Source organism: Colias philodice, chromosome 13, assembly GCF_061535455.1.
Source record: "Colias philodice isolate Cphi_HAF_F1 chromosome 13, ilColPhil1 Martin Lab GWU primary, whole genome shotgun sequence".
NCBI lineage: Eukaryota > Metazoa > Arthropoda > Insecta > Lepidoptera > Pieridae > Colias > Colias philodice.
The window spans coordinates 10,535,487-10,553,003 of NC_143098.1; the positions used below are offsets into that span (position 1 = coordinate 10,535,487).

At 31.3% G+C, this 17,517-nt stretch overlaps 2 protein-coding genes across 3 annotated transcripts in view; one reads left to right on the forward strand and one right to left on the reverse strand.

Moving 5' to 3' along the window:
* The window catches only part of LOC149483646 (contactin-1a), a 56,072-nt gene extending 44,132 nt beyond the window's left edge, over positions 1–11,940 (forward strand). Inside the window, exons 6-8 of the mRNA XM_089702808.1 lie at positions 397–420; positions 1,208–1,324; positions 7,070–11,940. Of these exons, the coding sequence (XP_089558934.1) occupies positions 397–420; positions 1,208–1,324; positions 7,070–7,221 (293 nt within the window). The 3' untranslated portion in view covers positions 7,222–11,940. The remainder of the gene's footprint in view (positions 1–396; positions 421–1,207; positions 1,325–7,069) is intronic.
* Positions 11,941–13,297: 1,357 nt separating this feature from the next.
* Positions 13,298–16,998, reverse strand: LOC149483647 (uncharacterized). Of its 2 annotated transcripts, none has more exons than XM_089702993.1 (5): positions 16,875–16,998; positions 15,329–15,575; positions 14,881–14,969; positions 14,348–14,531; positions 13,298–13,390 (listed from the first exon to the last, which is right to left on the reverse strand). In XM_089702993.1, the coding sequence occupies exons 2-5, from the start codon at positions 15,563–15,565 to the stop codon at positions 13,361–13,363; spliced, it is 540 nt and encodes a 179-aa protein (XP_089559119.1). In that variant the 5' UTR covers positions 15,566–15,575; positions 16,875–16,998; the 3' UTR covers positions 13,298–13,360. The 2 variants fall into 2 exon arrangements, with proteins under 2 accessions (XP_089559119.1, XP_089559120.1); XM_089702994.1 differs by lacking the exon at positions 16,875–16,998 and adding an exon at positions 15,753–16,082.
* Positions 16,999–17,517: the final 519 nt, after the last annotated feature.

The following is a 17,517-nucleotide window of genomic DNA, read 5'->3' on the forward strand; positions in this document are numbered from 1 at the left end:
ATACAGCTCATTCATTCACTCTATATTATATAAATTTATTTCTAACCAATGCAAACTGATAACTTACAATTTACTATGGTTTTATTACAATTTAATCGTATCCTCTTGTATATATTTCAAAACAGACACGGGTCTACACTTTTCTTGTTGCTTTTCACTCGTAAGCTTTTACAAACTAAACTATTTAATGACCTTCATCACATTACTATATTACCAAAAACACTTTCCATATAACAAACATTTCCACAGAGCTTTACAAGCACTTCCTGGAAGGTGCTGAAACATTTGACACACGCACGTGGGTAGCCGCCGTGTGCGTTGTCATGGGAACGCTAGCTTGTTTAATGATTTATATTATATAACTTTTTCCAAACACATCCAACCATCTTTCCACAGAGCTCTACAAGCACTTCCTGGAAGGTGCTGAAACCTTCGACACACACACATGGGTGGCCGCCGTGTGCGTTGTCATGGGAAAACTAGCTTTTTTAATGATTTACATTATATAACTTTTTGCAAACACACCATCCGTAAAACAAACCTTTCCACAGAGTAACTTTATACAAAACACACCCATCAATTTCTCCCCACAGAGCTATACAAGCACTTCTTGGAAGGTGCCTAAACATTCGATACGAGTACCTGGGTAGCCGCCGTGTGCGTTGTCATGGGAACGCTAGCTTGTTTAATGATTTACATTATATAACTTTTTCCAAACACATCCAACCATCTCCCCACAGAGCTCTACAAGCACTTCCTGGAAGGTGCTGAAACGTTCGATACACGCACGTGGGTGGCCGCGGTGTGCGTTGTGATGGGAACGCCAGCTGTGCTCGTTTAATGATTTACATTATATACCTAGCTTTTCCAGACACAAACCTTTCCACAGAGTAACTTTATACCAAACACACCCAACCATCTCTCCACAGAGCTCTACAAGCACTTCCTCGAAGGTGCGGAAACCTTCGATACACGCACATGGGTGGCCGCCGTGTGCGTTGTCATGGGAACGCTAGCTGTGCTCGTTTAATGACTTACAACACTTTGTCCCCACAGAGCTCTACAAGCACTTCCTCGAAGGTGCTGAAACCTTCGACACACGCACGTGGGTGGCCGCGGTGTGCGTTGTCATGGGAACGCTAGCTGTGCTCGTTTAATGACTTACAACACTTTGTCCCCACAGAGCTCTACAAGCACTTCCTCGAAGGTGCTGAAACCTTCGACACACGCACGTGGGTGGCCGCGGTGTGCGTTGTCATGGGAACACTCGCTGTGCTCGCTGCGGGCACGTGCGCGGTGCTGTGCCGCGAGTGGCGGCGCTCAGGTGAGCCGGCCTTGTAGCCCCAGCCGCTGCCGAGACTCTACTTTCTGTTCTATTTGTAGAGTCGGCTCTATAAGAAAGAAAAAAAAAATGTGCGTGTACTAGTGTACACACGTATGAAGTGAAACTTCTTTATGACCTTAAAAATGTCACGAGTATGGCGTAACGATAAATGGCACGCGTACGGCGTAACGCAAAAATGTCACGCGTACGGCGTAGCGTAACGCAAGTTTCACTTCAAAAAACCATTTATTCCAACACACACAACACACATATCAAATAGCATTGTAAATTATAAATAGATAATAGAAAACATAAATTTATGTGTGGTTGCGTGCACTAAAAAAGGAAGCCACTCAGGATACCTGAGGCAATACCTCAGCACTGATTTTCATAACGTTATAGAGTGGTAGAGTTTGTCTCTATATCCTGGTTATATGTATCGGTCAATTAAGGAAAGCTGGCATGTTCACAGTACTCACACTTATGCAATTTCACTTACAGTATGTTCAAAAATAAATGCGACTCTAGTTTCATTTTAGACTTGAATTGTAAAATGGGTGCGTTGTAGATAAATATATGCAAATATAATTATGAAAGCTCTCATAATTTACCTGTAAAATTATAATTTAAAAGTAAATCAATTGATGAAGTTAATTATTTATTCTAATAATAATCAATTGGATAAAAGTATTAATAATTATTCAATTATCAAATAATAATTAAATTTCAGGTCATAAAAACAATACAAATAACACGTGCGCTCACTCCCAACATACACCAGGGCCAATCCCTTCCAAAATGATAAAAACCTCAAAAACATAGTAGTAGGATGAAACCCATTAGAAAAGGAGGAGAATGTGATAAAAATTAAAGGAAAAATAAATTACAGACAATCCGAGTTCGGGAAGTGGGAGGGGGGGAGCTTTTAAGGCTAAAAAATGGTTTATCTTGATTTCCAACAAAACTACAAGTCCTATGGAAAAAAGTTCAATGGCAAAGTTGTAGGTAATAAAAAGTACAAAAGTTGTACTTTTGTATTAACAATTTTTTCACATAACCTCAAAATTTAGGTGAAATATTCAAAAAACCAAGTTATTGGTTTTTTATTTCTTTTTCAAAAAAAATTTTTTTTCTACTATATTTGGTGAAAAGTTACCTTATTGTGTCTCAAATACACTGTAATTTATTTGATTGAAAATATTTATTTTTTCGCCTTATTTCAACTTAATACCAAAAAAACAACCTAATTTTCAATCGAAAATTCTGACGTCGAAATATCAGCTTTTTACAAAAAGTTTGGGGGCTTTTTGTTCGTTGAAATATCTACTTTCTAATGGTCTAAAATATAATATACATTACCATAGTAAATTTACTCAGAAAATGCATACAAACAGTGTGATAATGGACTTTTTTGGCAATGGCAAATTTCTCAAACGACCTGAAATGTTTTTATCGACATCATTTTGTTTATGTACATACTGTCAAATGTTAGCTGTGGTATCGTTACTTTGATCAGATGAAATTTTTTCTTTTGAAATGTTACCGAAAAGCCGATACAAGAGAAAATATAGAGTTCGAGAAGTGTGCCTGATTTAGTAAAAGCTCATTATCACACTGTTATTGGTAAAAATGCCGATTTTAGTCAAAATTTATATTTTTCTAACAAGATCCTTGTCATCCAAATTTCCACCTTGGTGAGAAAAATTGACATTTCTAATGAAAATGAACAAAAAATTAAATGATTTTATTAAATACTGTAAAATAGTCTATAATTCTTCCATTTACTGTATCACAAAATTCTTCATAGATTTTTAGATATTCGTACTACAGTGCAATGTGTAAATGTGTTGACGTTCCAGCTCTTCTTAATATACCTATAGCGGGTAGATTATAGACTCTAAGCGTGACTCTACTTTCTAGTTATACTTAGCGGGTGGTAGAGCGATAGAGTTTTGTGTGGCTCTCTTTTTACGTTGAGTTTGCGCTACATAGGCTCTACAATAGGCGTGATTCTACTTTCTAGTTATGCGTAGCGGGTAAATGGTGACTCTACAAAAAGTGATAACAATTTAATTCATCTAAGATCTGGAAAGTAGAATGAGTCGAGTCTTTTTTTTTCTATGAAGAGCAGTAATGTAGCCTTTAATTTATAGGATTTTAGGATACAAGTACATTGAAATATTAGTAGAGATATATTTAATGGTAACATTCCATTAAATTTTTCTGATAGAAAATGAGATATTATATATTTACAATTGACTTTTTGCCAATTAGAGTGCAAAATAAATTTAAATAGGCCTATTTCTTTAATATATAGTTAGTGTCTATGGTTAAAATTTGTCTATGGTTGACATATATCATTTGTGACTGTCATAGACAATTCACATAGACTAGGTTGTAGATGGCGTTTATATCTCTTAGGATATTACGGTGCATAATGCATTTACATCAAACGACCGAATGCTCATTCTAACCCCACTATGTCAAATTCGTTTAGTGTAAACAGGCGTAGAGCATTCTTTCGGTGTTCTTAGTGCGTTCGAAAATATTCTATGCAATGTTCTACTACTGAACAACACTGAATACGATTTTTCGTTTACACTAAAAGATCACGAAAGAATGCTCTTGCTCTAGCTCTAGTTCTATGTTCGTTTGATGTAAGTGCACCGTTAAGTACAAGAACAATAATATGAGCAATACAAAAGCAATGCAATATTACTAGAAAGTAATTATTATATTTATACCTAGGGTATGGTTTTTAAAGCTAAATTTATGTAAGGATCTTTGCACTAAACTAACTTGGCCTATAACGTGTTATTTATGATTTGAGAAATAATTAATTAGACAACATAAAAAATACATATTTTTGGTTCTCTAAAAACATAAAAATTTTAAAATAAATATTCATGTTAATAATTTGCTCTCTTTGATTCCATAATAAAATATTCAATAGGAAATTTACGTTGAGCTTTTGAAAATTATTTTAAAAATGTTTTTTTTTTTCAATCAATTATAAAACGCTATATTAAAATTCGCGTTTAAAATATATTCCTTACTAACTTTTATACATATCTAAATAATATATGAACTTCACTTCAATATTTTGATAAAATGCACGCTTTTCTATAATGTACTAAAATGACAAGTGCCAATATGTTCGGCTGCATTAAATTCTTCAAATATTATTAGGATTTTAATGCGTTTAAAAGATACGCTTTATGTATACTTTATTAGATAGCTAATTTTTTAAAAGCTAATTCAAACTAATTTAATCGTTAAATTAGGCTTTAGTTTGAAAGGTTTTGTTAATTTTTTTACTTTTTCTTGTTTTTTTTTCAAATCATTATTTTGATTAAAATAAATGTTCTAATCGAAGCATTGTGCCTTCCTGTTTTTAGAATAAGCGTATCTTTTAAATGCACGCTTATACGGCTTAGGGTTTTTACTTATTATCAAATGTATTCCACTTTTTCATGTATTCTTAACATATTCTAGGTAAGTCATGGACCAACGGCTACTAAAAGTCAATTATTCCGTAGTTAGCTAATCGTAGATTTCAATTTTTTTTTGTGCCTGGACATCAGTCCTTTGGCAAATTAATATTTTTCGCTAGTTTTCGCTAGAGTAGTTATAAATTTTGAGGTGTTGGAGATCAATAATAGCTTATGCTTCCATTAGAGGATAATAAATAGAAAAAACAATGTCATAGACATGAGAAAAAAATATGTTTTAACTAGCCGTAGGAATTTTATTAGCGTATACGACGGTCTTGCCAAATTATTAGTTAAAAAACAATAATGTGTAGTGTTTTTTGTGTGAAATTTAGATTTTTTTTTTAAGAAAACTAATAAGCCTTGCAAAAAAATGTATAGCTTTAATCGAGTTTAGCAATAAATCGAATCGATAAATAAATAAATATAAGCATAATCACATTTCCGATGCTAAAGTTAATATTTCAAATGATATTCGACTCTATCTATATGAGGATAAAAGCTATTTTGGCACCAATCAGCTTCCAGGGTACTATTTATCTAACTCCAACTCTTATGACCGCTTAGGACCACTTTACACATATCTTTTAGCAAACAATTACCTTAATAGTATAAAAGCTAAGAGCGTATACGCACTATGCGGGTAGCCGCATTTCTATGCGCACTGTGCGGTTGCGGTAGCCGCATCGCAGTGCGCATAGAAATGAATATTACGTACATAATTGTGCTTGCGGTCAGCCGGACGGCTACCCGCAATGCGGCTACCCGCATAGTGCGTATACGCTCTAAGACATATAAAATTAAATAATTTATTGCATTTTTAGGTACTTATTAAGTAAAAATATACTATTATCAAATGTTCTATAATTTTTGAAGTAAAAATAAATGAATCATATCAGTCTATACATTTTTTTTAGATTTTGGTCTGTGATTCGATTTAAAATATTTGTGAAAATTAAAAAAAAGGTTGGAAACTTTATGTAAAACGATTCTATAGAATCTAATAATCACATTTTTTGTACATTTAGATTAGCTTATTATCCTATCTCTTGCCTCGTGAGTTCAAACTTAATAAGTACCTATTAAGCATAAAAATATACATATAAGACATGCCTTCAATATTAAAGTCCCTATTAGAATGTTCCACGCGAAAATATACCTATCCTATTACACAATAGAGTCTATATTTAATGCACATTTCAGCTTTAAAGTTTAGGAATTTCTATACTATATTTACACTAATAGATTTTATTATACACTTCGTAGATATATTTGAACATAATAATTTAGTGAAATCTCATTTATGATAGGATTCAATAAACTTTAAAAGTAAAGATAGTGAATTAAGATAATATTAATTATTATTTAGAAATTCATGAGGCAGAATAACGTGACATTAGAGTTATTTACTATGTATATATGTATATTTATACATATAAAATGTCATAGCCTGATCATATAGTCATCAAGTAGATAAAAAAAAAGTTAAACCAGAAATTACAAAAATGAAGGACAAATAAGTATAACCCGTGCCAATAAATAAACAAATCGAATAAATAAATCACAGTCCATATGTGTGAGCGGGATAGAGATATAATTATATTGTTGGTGGAAAAGAGATAGCTGCAGAGGATTCTTTATTGGCACAGGTTATAACATAGACTAGTATTATTTTACATTTACAGCAGAATTAGATTATAGTTTTTAAATATACCCAAAACTTATATATTATGACTAATTTGTATGCGAAAGAGAATTTAAAGCGTTTTAATATGGGAAGGTTCACTCCTGTGGAAGCGTCAACTTCTGTATAGGTAAGGTTTTAATATTCAAGTTCTTATTTTTTCTAATTTTCTATATTGATAGTTAAAGAAGCAATAGCGGTATCCATTCTTGAATGAATTCACGACGAGCTTTTTGAATTTTTTCATTTTCAAATTGATTGCCTTTTTTTGCTTAAAATAACTTAAAAAGAGCTCTTTAGGTCATAGAATTTAAGCTTCATCTCTTTGCGTATTGCTTCTTCAACTAACCGTTTGTAATTTCAATTCAAACTAAAAACCTCTACTTGCATTGTCCCAAACTCCGCACACAGGAGTGAACACCCGACAGCATGATGCATAACCTCAAACGCAAATTGATTCATTTTATTCATTCAAAATTTTTCTTCTTTCCTTCTATCGCACGCTTGGACCGCGGGACACTAACACTGGTTATGGTATGTATGATTTGCCCTCTGCATTGCTCCATGTAGATTTCACAGAGGAACAAGACGTCATAGAACTAGTTCCTAACATTATACTGAACCCGGGCTTCATGGAAACCGACCCGGTGCCCAGGGAGGGGTATGGGCATATCATCAAGTCGGCGGAATGCCCCGGCCCCGGGAAACCCAGGCGCGTTTGATTCTCGTCCATACTCAACCTTAGGATATTCTATCTGAGCGATCCTGGCCTTTTGTCATGATCCGAAAACGATGGTGGAATGGGGAATTTTGCGAGCGATGCAATTTTTTTTTAAGTGTTGTTTTTATTTGAAAGGGTTTGGGAAATTATAACTTGGTGTTACCAGCTCCTTTTGTGTTACAAGCATTGCGTAGCGAAGTTATTGGTAAGGAGTTATGTCCAAAGCATTTGGCAAGGGTAATAATGGACATATCAGAGTGTAATGTGGTGCGGATAGAATATCCTAATGATTGATGACTTTTGGAAATGCAACTAACTTTAATACATTTCGAGTTGTTTTTCAAATGGTCGTGGTATTATACTATTTCAACATACACAGGGATGTCTAAAATTTATCTACCTATAAACCTTTCAATGTCAATCAAATATTCAGTCAATTATTTTTCGATATAGCAACACTTGCACATTTAAAAAACAACTCGAATGGGCTTAGCTTATAAAACTGAGAGAGAACTTAGCGTAAGTTTAAAAGTATTGGGGCTGCCATATATATTAGAAATGCAACTTGTTATAAATACGTAAATTCCGGATTTTCGACTGTGGCAACCCTGGCACGAGGTTTTTTAGTGATATTGCTTACCGTTCGCAATAAATTGTTAATGTTGCTAGCTGTGTACATAGATAGTAATACTTGTGTTATGGATTTAAGTGTTAATATGGATCTCAAGTGAATGGATTGATATGATGTTTTATTGTGATTTTTTACTGTGATTATTTTCCTTCCAAATATTATTGCAGTTTTATTTTAATAATAATATACGATATGCTTATATATTTTTGTATTTGTGTCATTGTTGCTTATGATATTAAAATGTAAGTAGAATTTAATGTGAACGAGTGACCGCGTTACCACAGCTTGTATATGAACCGCGACCAGAGACAATATGTTGAAAATGTTGCTAGTAGTGTAAATGAAATGTGCTCACGAGTAAAATTTATGAAGCATATGATATCATCACATATATTTGTGCAAACAATAGTATAAAATTCTAATATTATATAAAGTGGTTGTTATTAATTGGTAGAGCATTATTTTTGTACACGTCATAAGCATATCACAAGCGCCTTAGAATAAAGAATATGAAATATATCAAATTTTAACCCTGTCCCTTAAAAACTATGCGCTGTTCGCAAAATTAAATCATATCGAGAATTTTCATATATTTGATGGCAAATTATAAATAATGAAGCAATATTTGTACAAAATCTTTAATTTGGTGAACAGTGCTCGTTTTTCTTAATCTTGCTGGCTTTATAAATGATATTATTCTGGTCAAGCTATCGGTCTTGTATGCGTGTCTCAGAAGCACTTCCTAGCTGTGTTTATTAAATATTTTCCTAGTGTGGTATAAAACGCACATTTTAATAGAATTCCTTGTATGGTATGTACTGTCTTCTATTTTATTTAATGTAGATTTAAGAAAATTTCCTTTATCTTTTTCTTAAATACCTATTTTAATCCTGTTTCTAAGCTTCGATCTAATCATTCTATCGTCTCTATATATAATTCTATTCTTATTAATTTAAAGAGCCAGTCAATTTCTATAGTACTCTTGTAACAGAATATTTAAAAGTTTTAACCATAATTAACTTATTTTTGTATGAGCGTAATAAGATATCAAATGAAGCGTTGTTAATTGTAATTAACATATAGATAAGGGCTTTTATAGGTTAGATTTAAGCCGTTTATCAGTAAAATGTTGGGTACTGGTAGTTTTTAATCTGAATTTTTGACGATGGCAATCTTTACAAGCGATGCTTTCTGGTTTTATTTAAATTAAATTAAATAAAAAAAGTGTTATGTATGTTTAATATGAATATGTTTGCCATATATAAAATATGTATTTAGTATAGTATTTTGGTATATTCGTTATAAAACTTTTGACGTTATAATTTGTGTTTTTGTTGTGAAGATTTTGCAGCACGCTTGTGACGTAATTGCCGTCAGTCGAATTAATGAAATTTTGACGCGAAAACAATACTAGATAAAGATAATATATCGTTAATAGATTTAGGTGTTTTCGCTAGAATTAGACGCACGTAGGATAGCCCGAGAATCAAGACTGGGTCGGTGGGAGGCGACAATATATGTGGGCTGCTAAATTTTTTTTGTAACTGGCAACTTAAATCGAGTAATGTTGTTTGTAGTCGTGTGAATACACAGAATGGTTATTGTTAAAGCATTCCTATTGTTAACTGGTGTTTGTAAATTGTAATGCTGTGGTCTGATGCTAAAAGGGAAGGTTTTTGGCAAATTATCTAATCAGCTAAAAATACTACTAGGTAACTAACAATATGCAATTTCAATAAAAAATTTAATGTTGTAGTGAAAAATTACAGCGATGTTCTTTTCGCCTAAAACTGTTTAAAAGTTTTATTACTTCTGTTTAATAATATAAATAATGCCTCGTTTCTTCAAATTTCCTTTTAGTTTCAGGCCTCAGTGATAACGAATATTATTGTCTTTACAACAGTTTACAGGTTGCATGAAAACTTTGCATGGGGGCTACGTGGCTTGGTAGTTGCACATGGCAATGGTAGCTTTTTAGTATACTCTGTATTTTTTACCGCTTTATAAAAAGGTAAGTTCTAGTATTTTCTTACACCTACAGTGTTCATAGCTGCTGTGAAATTGTGTCATAGAATTCCTTTTTTTATTTTCGTGCAAATGTCGTTTGTTGTCTATGATTCTACAGTAAATTACTCTATGGAAAACGCACATAGAAAATATAACCATTTTTTTAATTATTAAAAATAAACTTCTTCGTTTTTGAATTGATCTATAGTAAAGTATTTTTCATTTTTTATTTCAATGTTTGAGAAGAAAAATAATTCTGCTGAAAATTTCACATTTTCTAAGCTTATACCAAATGAATTTATTTCATAAAAGACATTTTTAAAATATGTAGTAGACTCAAATACTTCTATAAAAAGAGAATTAAAACACACTCAAAACATTCATACAAGAAAACTTTTCACCTGTCTTTCTGTCTGTATATTTGAGGACATAAAAATAACTGGTTTAACTTTACTAAAGTATGGATTGTTAATTGAATCAATCCATATTAAATGAGTCGACGTCACGTTATTTTGTCTCATGTCGTAATATAATAATTTTAAGCAACCCACCATTTAGAAAATACCTACGTGTGGCTTTTTATTTTATTTTTATAATTAACATGCACGATTGTTGTGTCAAATTATTTGTGTTTATAAATTATATTCAGTGATACTTTCGCTGTGATGTTATCGTACATAATTATATACATATTATATTTATTGCATGAAAGCATAGACAACAGAGGCGCAACAATTTATGTATGGCAATAAATGTTTTCGTTTGTCATATTAAAAAATATCACGATTCAATGTTGCTTGCCTATAATTTAATTATATGTGAAAGGAGATGTTTCATATGGGGCTTATAATTTTTCTCTAATAAGAAAAATGATAATTATAGATAATAGAGCCATGAAAGTGTTTATTTTTTTTTTGTAATATCTTCGCGCGTTGTTTTCATAGTTACTCATTACCATTAAATAACATGCAGAAATCTTCCAATTATTAATATATATTCTTCATAGGATATTCGTAAACTTTGAAATTTACGAAGTTCTATAAGCCAAAGCTCCATGCCTTTTGAAACATCTCTCTTATGAGCATTCCGACGTTCATAAAACATTCCGTTGTAATTTGTGTCCACGAAATAATAATAATCAGCTAGTTCGTTCACCAAATCTCAATTACAACTATTTTACTTTATATTAAAGTAATATTTTAGGTTAAGATCGCCTTTTATAAGCACGTCCATGATATAGGGCAGCGAATGTATGTTACTTTGCCTTTATATATCTTATACTTAAGGCTATGTTACCAAATTATTCAATTGATTGGCAATATTTTTATATAAGTAAATTTAAGATTAGCTTTATTCGGACCGGACGAGAAAGGCAGAATGGTTATTTGTCGGTGCCTACTTTAAAAAAAATATTCTGTCTATGGTCACATTGTGTTCCAAATTTGAAAGTTTGGCGGTAAATGTTTGTATGAAGTAGACTGACCAACTTTTAATTTTCTGTCTTCCTGATTCGGGTCATCCTAGTAGATTTAAGCTTAACAAAACAACACTAAGAAACAAATGCAAGATTAGACGACAAAACGCTTTAAGTGTTCTATCAATGTTAAATAGAAGTGATCACTATCCCCTTTCAAAGCACGCCGTAGACAATTTTCGAAATAGGTACAAAATGGTTTGCGTACATATTTTGATTTAACAAGAAATATCGGTAAAATACGCTTTTGAAAAATAAAATTCCTTTTTTTATTATTTAAGGGTCATCTGTAATTAGTACAGACGGTACCTATAACTTTTGAAACAATAATAAAAATGAAAAAATTGTCTGTGGTGTTTAAAAATTACCAACAAATGACAAATTTAATCACGATTTGGTTTAAGTATAATCTACGTGTAATATTTTAATTTAAGCACATTGTTTTAAGTAAAAGTGATTTTATAATGCTGTTTCACTCTAACCCTTTAAAATGGTCGCTCGAATTCGTCCTGCTTACTCTTTGTAAGTTAATTACTATGAATCTCATTGGATCCAAAATAAAATGTGCAATATGTACCTATCTTTTTAATTATTAAAAAAAATAAAAATTGGGTATATGTTAAAAATTGGGTTGAATTTATGTAAAAGTTTTTTTTTATATTACAAAATGTATAATTTTTTAGATTTTTTCGTTTCTTGTCTTTAAGGACTTTATGTTAAGTTTAATCTAAAATTGTACACTCAAAGTACGAAGTACGTCATGTATAAATTATTTTCATAACAATATCTTAAGTAAAATTTCTTATAAATAAATAAAAATTCAGATCTTGGCTCTGGAATTTAATTTCATTTATAATCAAATGTTCTTATTTATGTTTCAAAAAACACAATTAACTTTTTCATTGGATTTCCGATTAGTATATTTTATGACGTATTTCGTATGAAAATCTCATTTAGTTTTATTATTATATAATAATTATGTAAAGAAAACTAATAAAACTGAAGTACAATGCAGTTTATACAGTTGTTGTGATGTTGGCAGCCATTCCCATTAAAAATACTTTTTACACAAATATTTTGTTTTATTTTACTTGACATACCTTCCCTATCCTTTTCATTTTTTTGACTGGTAACAATACCATGATTCGTTTATATTATGCTAATAAGCTCTATACATATATTAAATTCTGATGGGTTCGATTCCCGTTGTAAACAATTAACTAATTATAAGTCTAAAGCAATATACTTTGCTTATCTAAAACAATATTTATTGATATCACAATTAAATGTAACACACAAATTAATTAACATTTTCTTAAGTTGTTTTTATTAATTAACTATGAAGATGGTAATATGTATGAACATGGACGTATAAAAAAGACGGACGCCGTATTACGAACAAACAACGTGAAGCCACCATAGTAAGCTAGCGATCGTGTAAAGACAATAAACATGCACACATTCTCACCATAGTAAGCTAGTCGGCCGCCATTACGTCGTGAACTACCGACTGATTAACTGCGTCACTGTTTCACAAAAAATATTTAAAATGCCGTCTTGCGTGGTTAAATGGTGTCGCAACAGTACAATTTTAAATAACAAAACACAAGGGATTACATTCCACAGGGAAGCAAGTTATTTCTTTTATGTTTTAATGACAAAATTATTACGGCAAAATTTATAGAAAAAAATACAGCCGCCATTGTCATCAAGACAACTGTTGCCATGGCAACATGGCACACACACATGGATGTTTCGCCGCCATTACTAGGCTTCACTCAATGTTTAGGCGATATACCGTCCGTCTTTTTTTATACGTCCATGTGTATGAACAAGACTGCTAGCGCCATCTGTTAAATATTCATGCATTAATAAAAAGTTCATTTAAAGCATTAAAGGTTGGTCGATAGAATGAAAGACACCATTTATATATTATATGATAATGATTTATTCAATAGTAATTCTTTTGTTAAATAAACACACCACACATTACACAAAAATAATCTTCATTGAAAAAGTTTCGATTCCTCACGATAGGCTGCTCTCCAAATCAGAGTCCTGGAAAAGTAAAAAAATGGTATCAATTGCCTCATAATAATTATTATCAAATATAGTTAGGCATATGTATACATAAAATAATAGTGCAAAACTGTAATAATTATAGTTAAAAACACTATTTTTTGGATTTTTTTTTTCGACCTTTAGTTTTATAAATAACAAGTCATATTTTCAAAGGTCGTACTCGGAGTAAAGTTGTCAGCAGAAGCTAGTTATACAACACTTTTACATCATTTAGTTTCATCATGGGTAAATAAAATATAAAAAAAAATACATTTTTACAACTCCATAAAAATTGATTTAGTACATTAGTTTAGCAAAAAATATTGTACATAAAGTACTGTATATTTCATAATAATAGGTATGTATTATTGAATTTCATCCGGTATAGGAAAGCCGCAACTCTCGTAACAAATGACAAATCTTTATCACACTTGTCAACTGTTTTATTATTATTTATTTCATGTGTAATCTTTAAACATACGCACGCAACATCACGTTAAACCACAGATAATGTAATAAATACTACATAATATACTAGTATTATGAAACTATGAGTCATATTCATTTGAAATCTTGCGAAATTCATTCATTTGGTTCCTATGGTATTTGAATCGAGTCACATCGTGCATCGCCTCGCTTGTGATGTCAATGATTTCTAGGAAATTAGATTATTGAACTCTGATTCATTATTACTTGATTTTTTTGATCATTCTAGAGTCTGAGTTTAATTAGATTAGTCATTGCACACGCAATTAATGTTTTTGCAAACTTTAATTTTATGTCGTTCATTAAAATTTAAAATATCTGTTTTCTTTCGATTGTGTAGGAAACGTAATAAAACCAAAGTTATAAGTAATAAATATAAAATAAGTACGTTTAAAAATTTAAATATAAAAATATTTTAAAAATAAATTGATATTTGTGTTTTATTTTTTTTCCTTGACAAAATTATACCTTTACTTCCGAATCAGCTAGAGCCTCCTGCAGCGCAATGTACCCAGGGTCATCAGGACTGAACGCTTGACACTCCTCGTCGAAGAACCGCTCCATCTTCAGACGTAATTCCTCATTGTAATTGGGTTTACCGATTATTGAATCGGTATCGGTACATTCGGATTCTGATTCTTGATAGCTGAAACTGTGAAGGGATGTTTTTAGTAGACGACTATTAACCACTACATGTAGTTAGTAGGTAAGTGCAGAAGTCTGTCTGTCCGTATCTTTAAAACTATGTAACTAATTTTGAAACGGTTTTTTTTAATAGAGTTGTTCTTCTTGAGTTTTCGACAAAGCGAGTGAAGCTGCGGGCGGAAATCTAGTATAGTATAAATTTAAGATTTATAATCATTTAAAGATACTTTTTAAATCTGTGTATTTAATTAATTAAATCAAATGAAGTCCTTTGTAAGTACATCTATTAAATTGAAATAATGATAAAGTTATTGCTAAAATATAGATAAAGTAGAAGATAAATTAAAATTTCTTACTTATTCAACGAGTCTAAATATCCAGGTGGAAAAGAGTTCAAAACTTTTCTCATTTCTAACCACGGATCACTGAGAGTTCTTTTCTGAAACTAATTTTTATTTATATTATTATAAATTTAATTAATTAGGTACTATTTGCCGACATTTACAACACATTATCGTAATATGTAAGAATAAACTATGTTTGTTTGTTACTCTTTCACAATGAAACCACTGAACCGATTTTGATGATACTTTGCAATAATGTAACTTATAATACCAGAATAACACATATATAATCTAAAGAAATACTTGCTTTTGCTTGTAGAATCATCGCATCCATGGTGTTTATTATATATTTTTATTAGTTTTAAAAATATTTCTTATTTGTTATAATTTATTTTCATTTATTAAAATACGTAATTATGTAAATCTTCAATTTAATTAACCTTGCTTAAACAAATCTCACCCGTCTAAACCTCTCATAATCTATCTCCGAGTCTGTCATAGCCCTGGACAGAGCTAAACTTGAGTCAGACGACTCTGTCCTAACTTCCTCCTCACTGAGTGACGATATACTGTGCCTTGGTGACACCTCTGGGGTCCAGATGTAAGGTGTTACGGGAATCTCTGGTATGTCCAGGTCATTTACGAATTGAGACCTGGTTTTAGGTACTGAGTCGAAGAGCGATGGAAACATGTCCATAGTTCAGCGCCTGTGTTTATTTTATTATTTTTTATGTGTTAAGACAAGCAGCCTGAATTGGAATTAAATTAAAATACGATTAGAGTTATGATGGCTCTCTTTTTTATACTCTACTTTTACATTACGATTGTTTCCAAATTCCAACGATATAGATACTTATATCTATAGTATAACAACATATACTTACGTTAATTTATTAATTGACTGCTGTAAATAAACAATATGTACTTGTATATTTTTTTTCACATCTACTCCGGTTAAAGTTCGAGAAGAGTAACGTTTTATATTTTACAGTGTTAGGTATCTAAGAACAAATAATTTCTACTTACAAAATAACCCTCGATTTTCTAAATCATTACATTAAACTGCGTACTGGACTGATTTTTGCGTAAGTGTTTATAACTGATAGACGAGGCAAAGGTCACGTAAGCCTGGCAGACTTTCGTCTTCAAATTTGGTCAATACGTGATCGTAACCACGCAACAGTTTCACAAAACATCTCGATTTCGATTATTGGAAAAATACTTGGTAAGGATTGTAAAAAGTTGTCAGTCATACCACAGACTAATAATAATATACTAGGTCATACTGTAGGTAAGGTATTACAGAAAAGACCTAAACCATATGATATACGACCAAAAATGCGAAAGCTGTTAGTAGTAATTAGGCGTGTTCTATTGGCAAGCTATGGCTAAATACACACAATAAAAACAATGAACTTCGATGACGTCAGTACAATTTAATCAACAATTTTTTAAAAGCACTACTTTATCGTATTATACGCTCAATAACAATAATTCTCTCTATTACTCAGAGCCACACCTTCATAATAGATGAAGTTGATACGCTATTATTACATTTATCCATGCCTACTTCTATATGTACAATTAAATACGAAAAATTGTCCGTCTGTTACATTTTCCTTCAGTTTTGGGTGATATTTGGAAGGAATAATCATTAAGAATTAGACGAAGAGAAACATACCTAAGCCACGTTTATCTCAAAAATCAACATCATATTGATTGATTGGATAGGAGATGGGAGTCTTCCATTGTTTTGCTTAGCTAATATGATACTTACTAAGTATTAATGTAAACTATCTTTTTATCGCGACTTCGTTTATGTTCACTTCACATTATCAAGCGATAGTCAGTAACCACAAAAAATTGCTGCAATTCTATTTCATCGTTAAAACTGAAAATACGTAGTTAAATTAGGCATATCTACGTCATCAGAATTTTCATCAATAGAACATACAATTACATACTTGCATTAAATAATTATTATAAATAATACTTGCACCATATACTTACTACATTTAATTAGATGGGCGTCGTCCGTGTGCCAAACTTACCCTGTGTCGGTCTCTGTGACTATGTAGTACATAATATTATGTAGGTAACTAGATTTACGTCAATAACTATAAATACATTAATTATTAACATACACACCTCTTGAATTCTTGAATACAAGTGCAACATTTTAATTATATAATTAGAAAGAAGAAAACAAAAACAACATCAATCATACTTTACGGCGTGATTCTGGATTAAAAAAAAACACTTTTGAAACTGTTAACTTATATTTTCACACATTATTTGTTATCTAAGCTAAACAGGACATATCCAAAGGTTGAGAAACTATCTCCAATTAATTATTATTGGATTATTGTTTGTATTTGTCGGATAAGAGGACGTTTCAATTTAATTGGACTTCGTCTAGCGGACGAAGATCACATACAAATACATATTCTGTAACAAATAAGAACATAACAAGCTAATGAGAAAGATTAAAATAATATGTAGGTAGTAATGTCGTATGATATTATGTTCTTAAAGACAACAAAACTTACATGAAACTGTATATACTCGTAATACCCGAGTAAGTATTGAGTTAACATACAATAAGCATTGTTCTTTATAATGACTGCACTATTAAGACATTTAGAGATC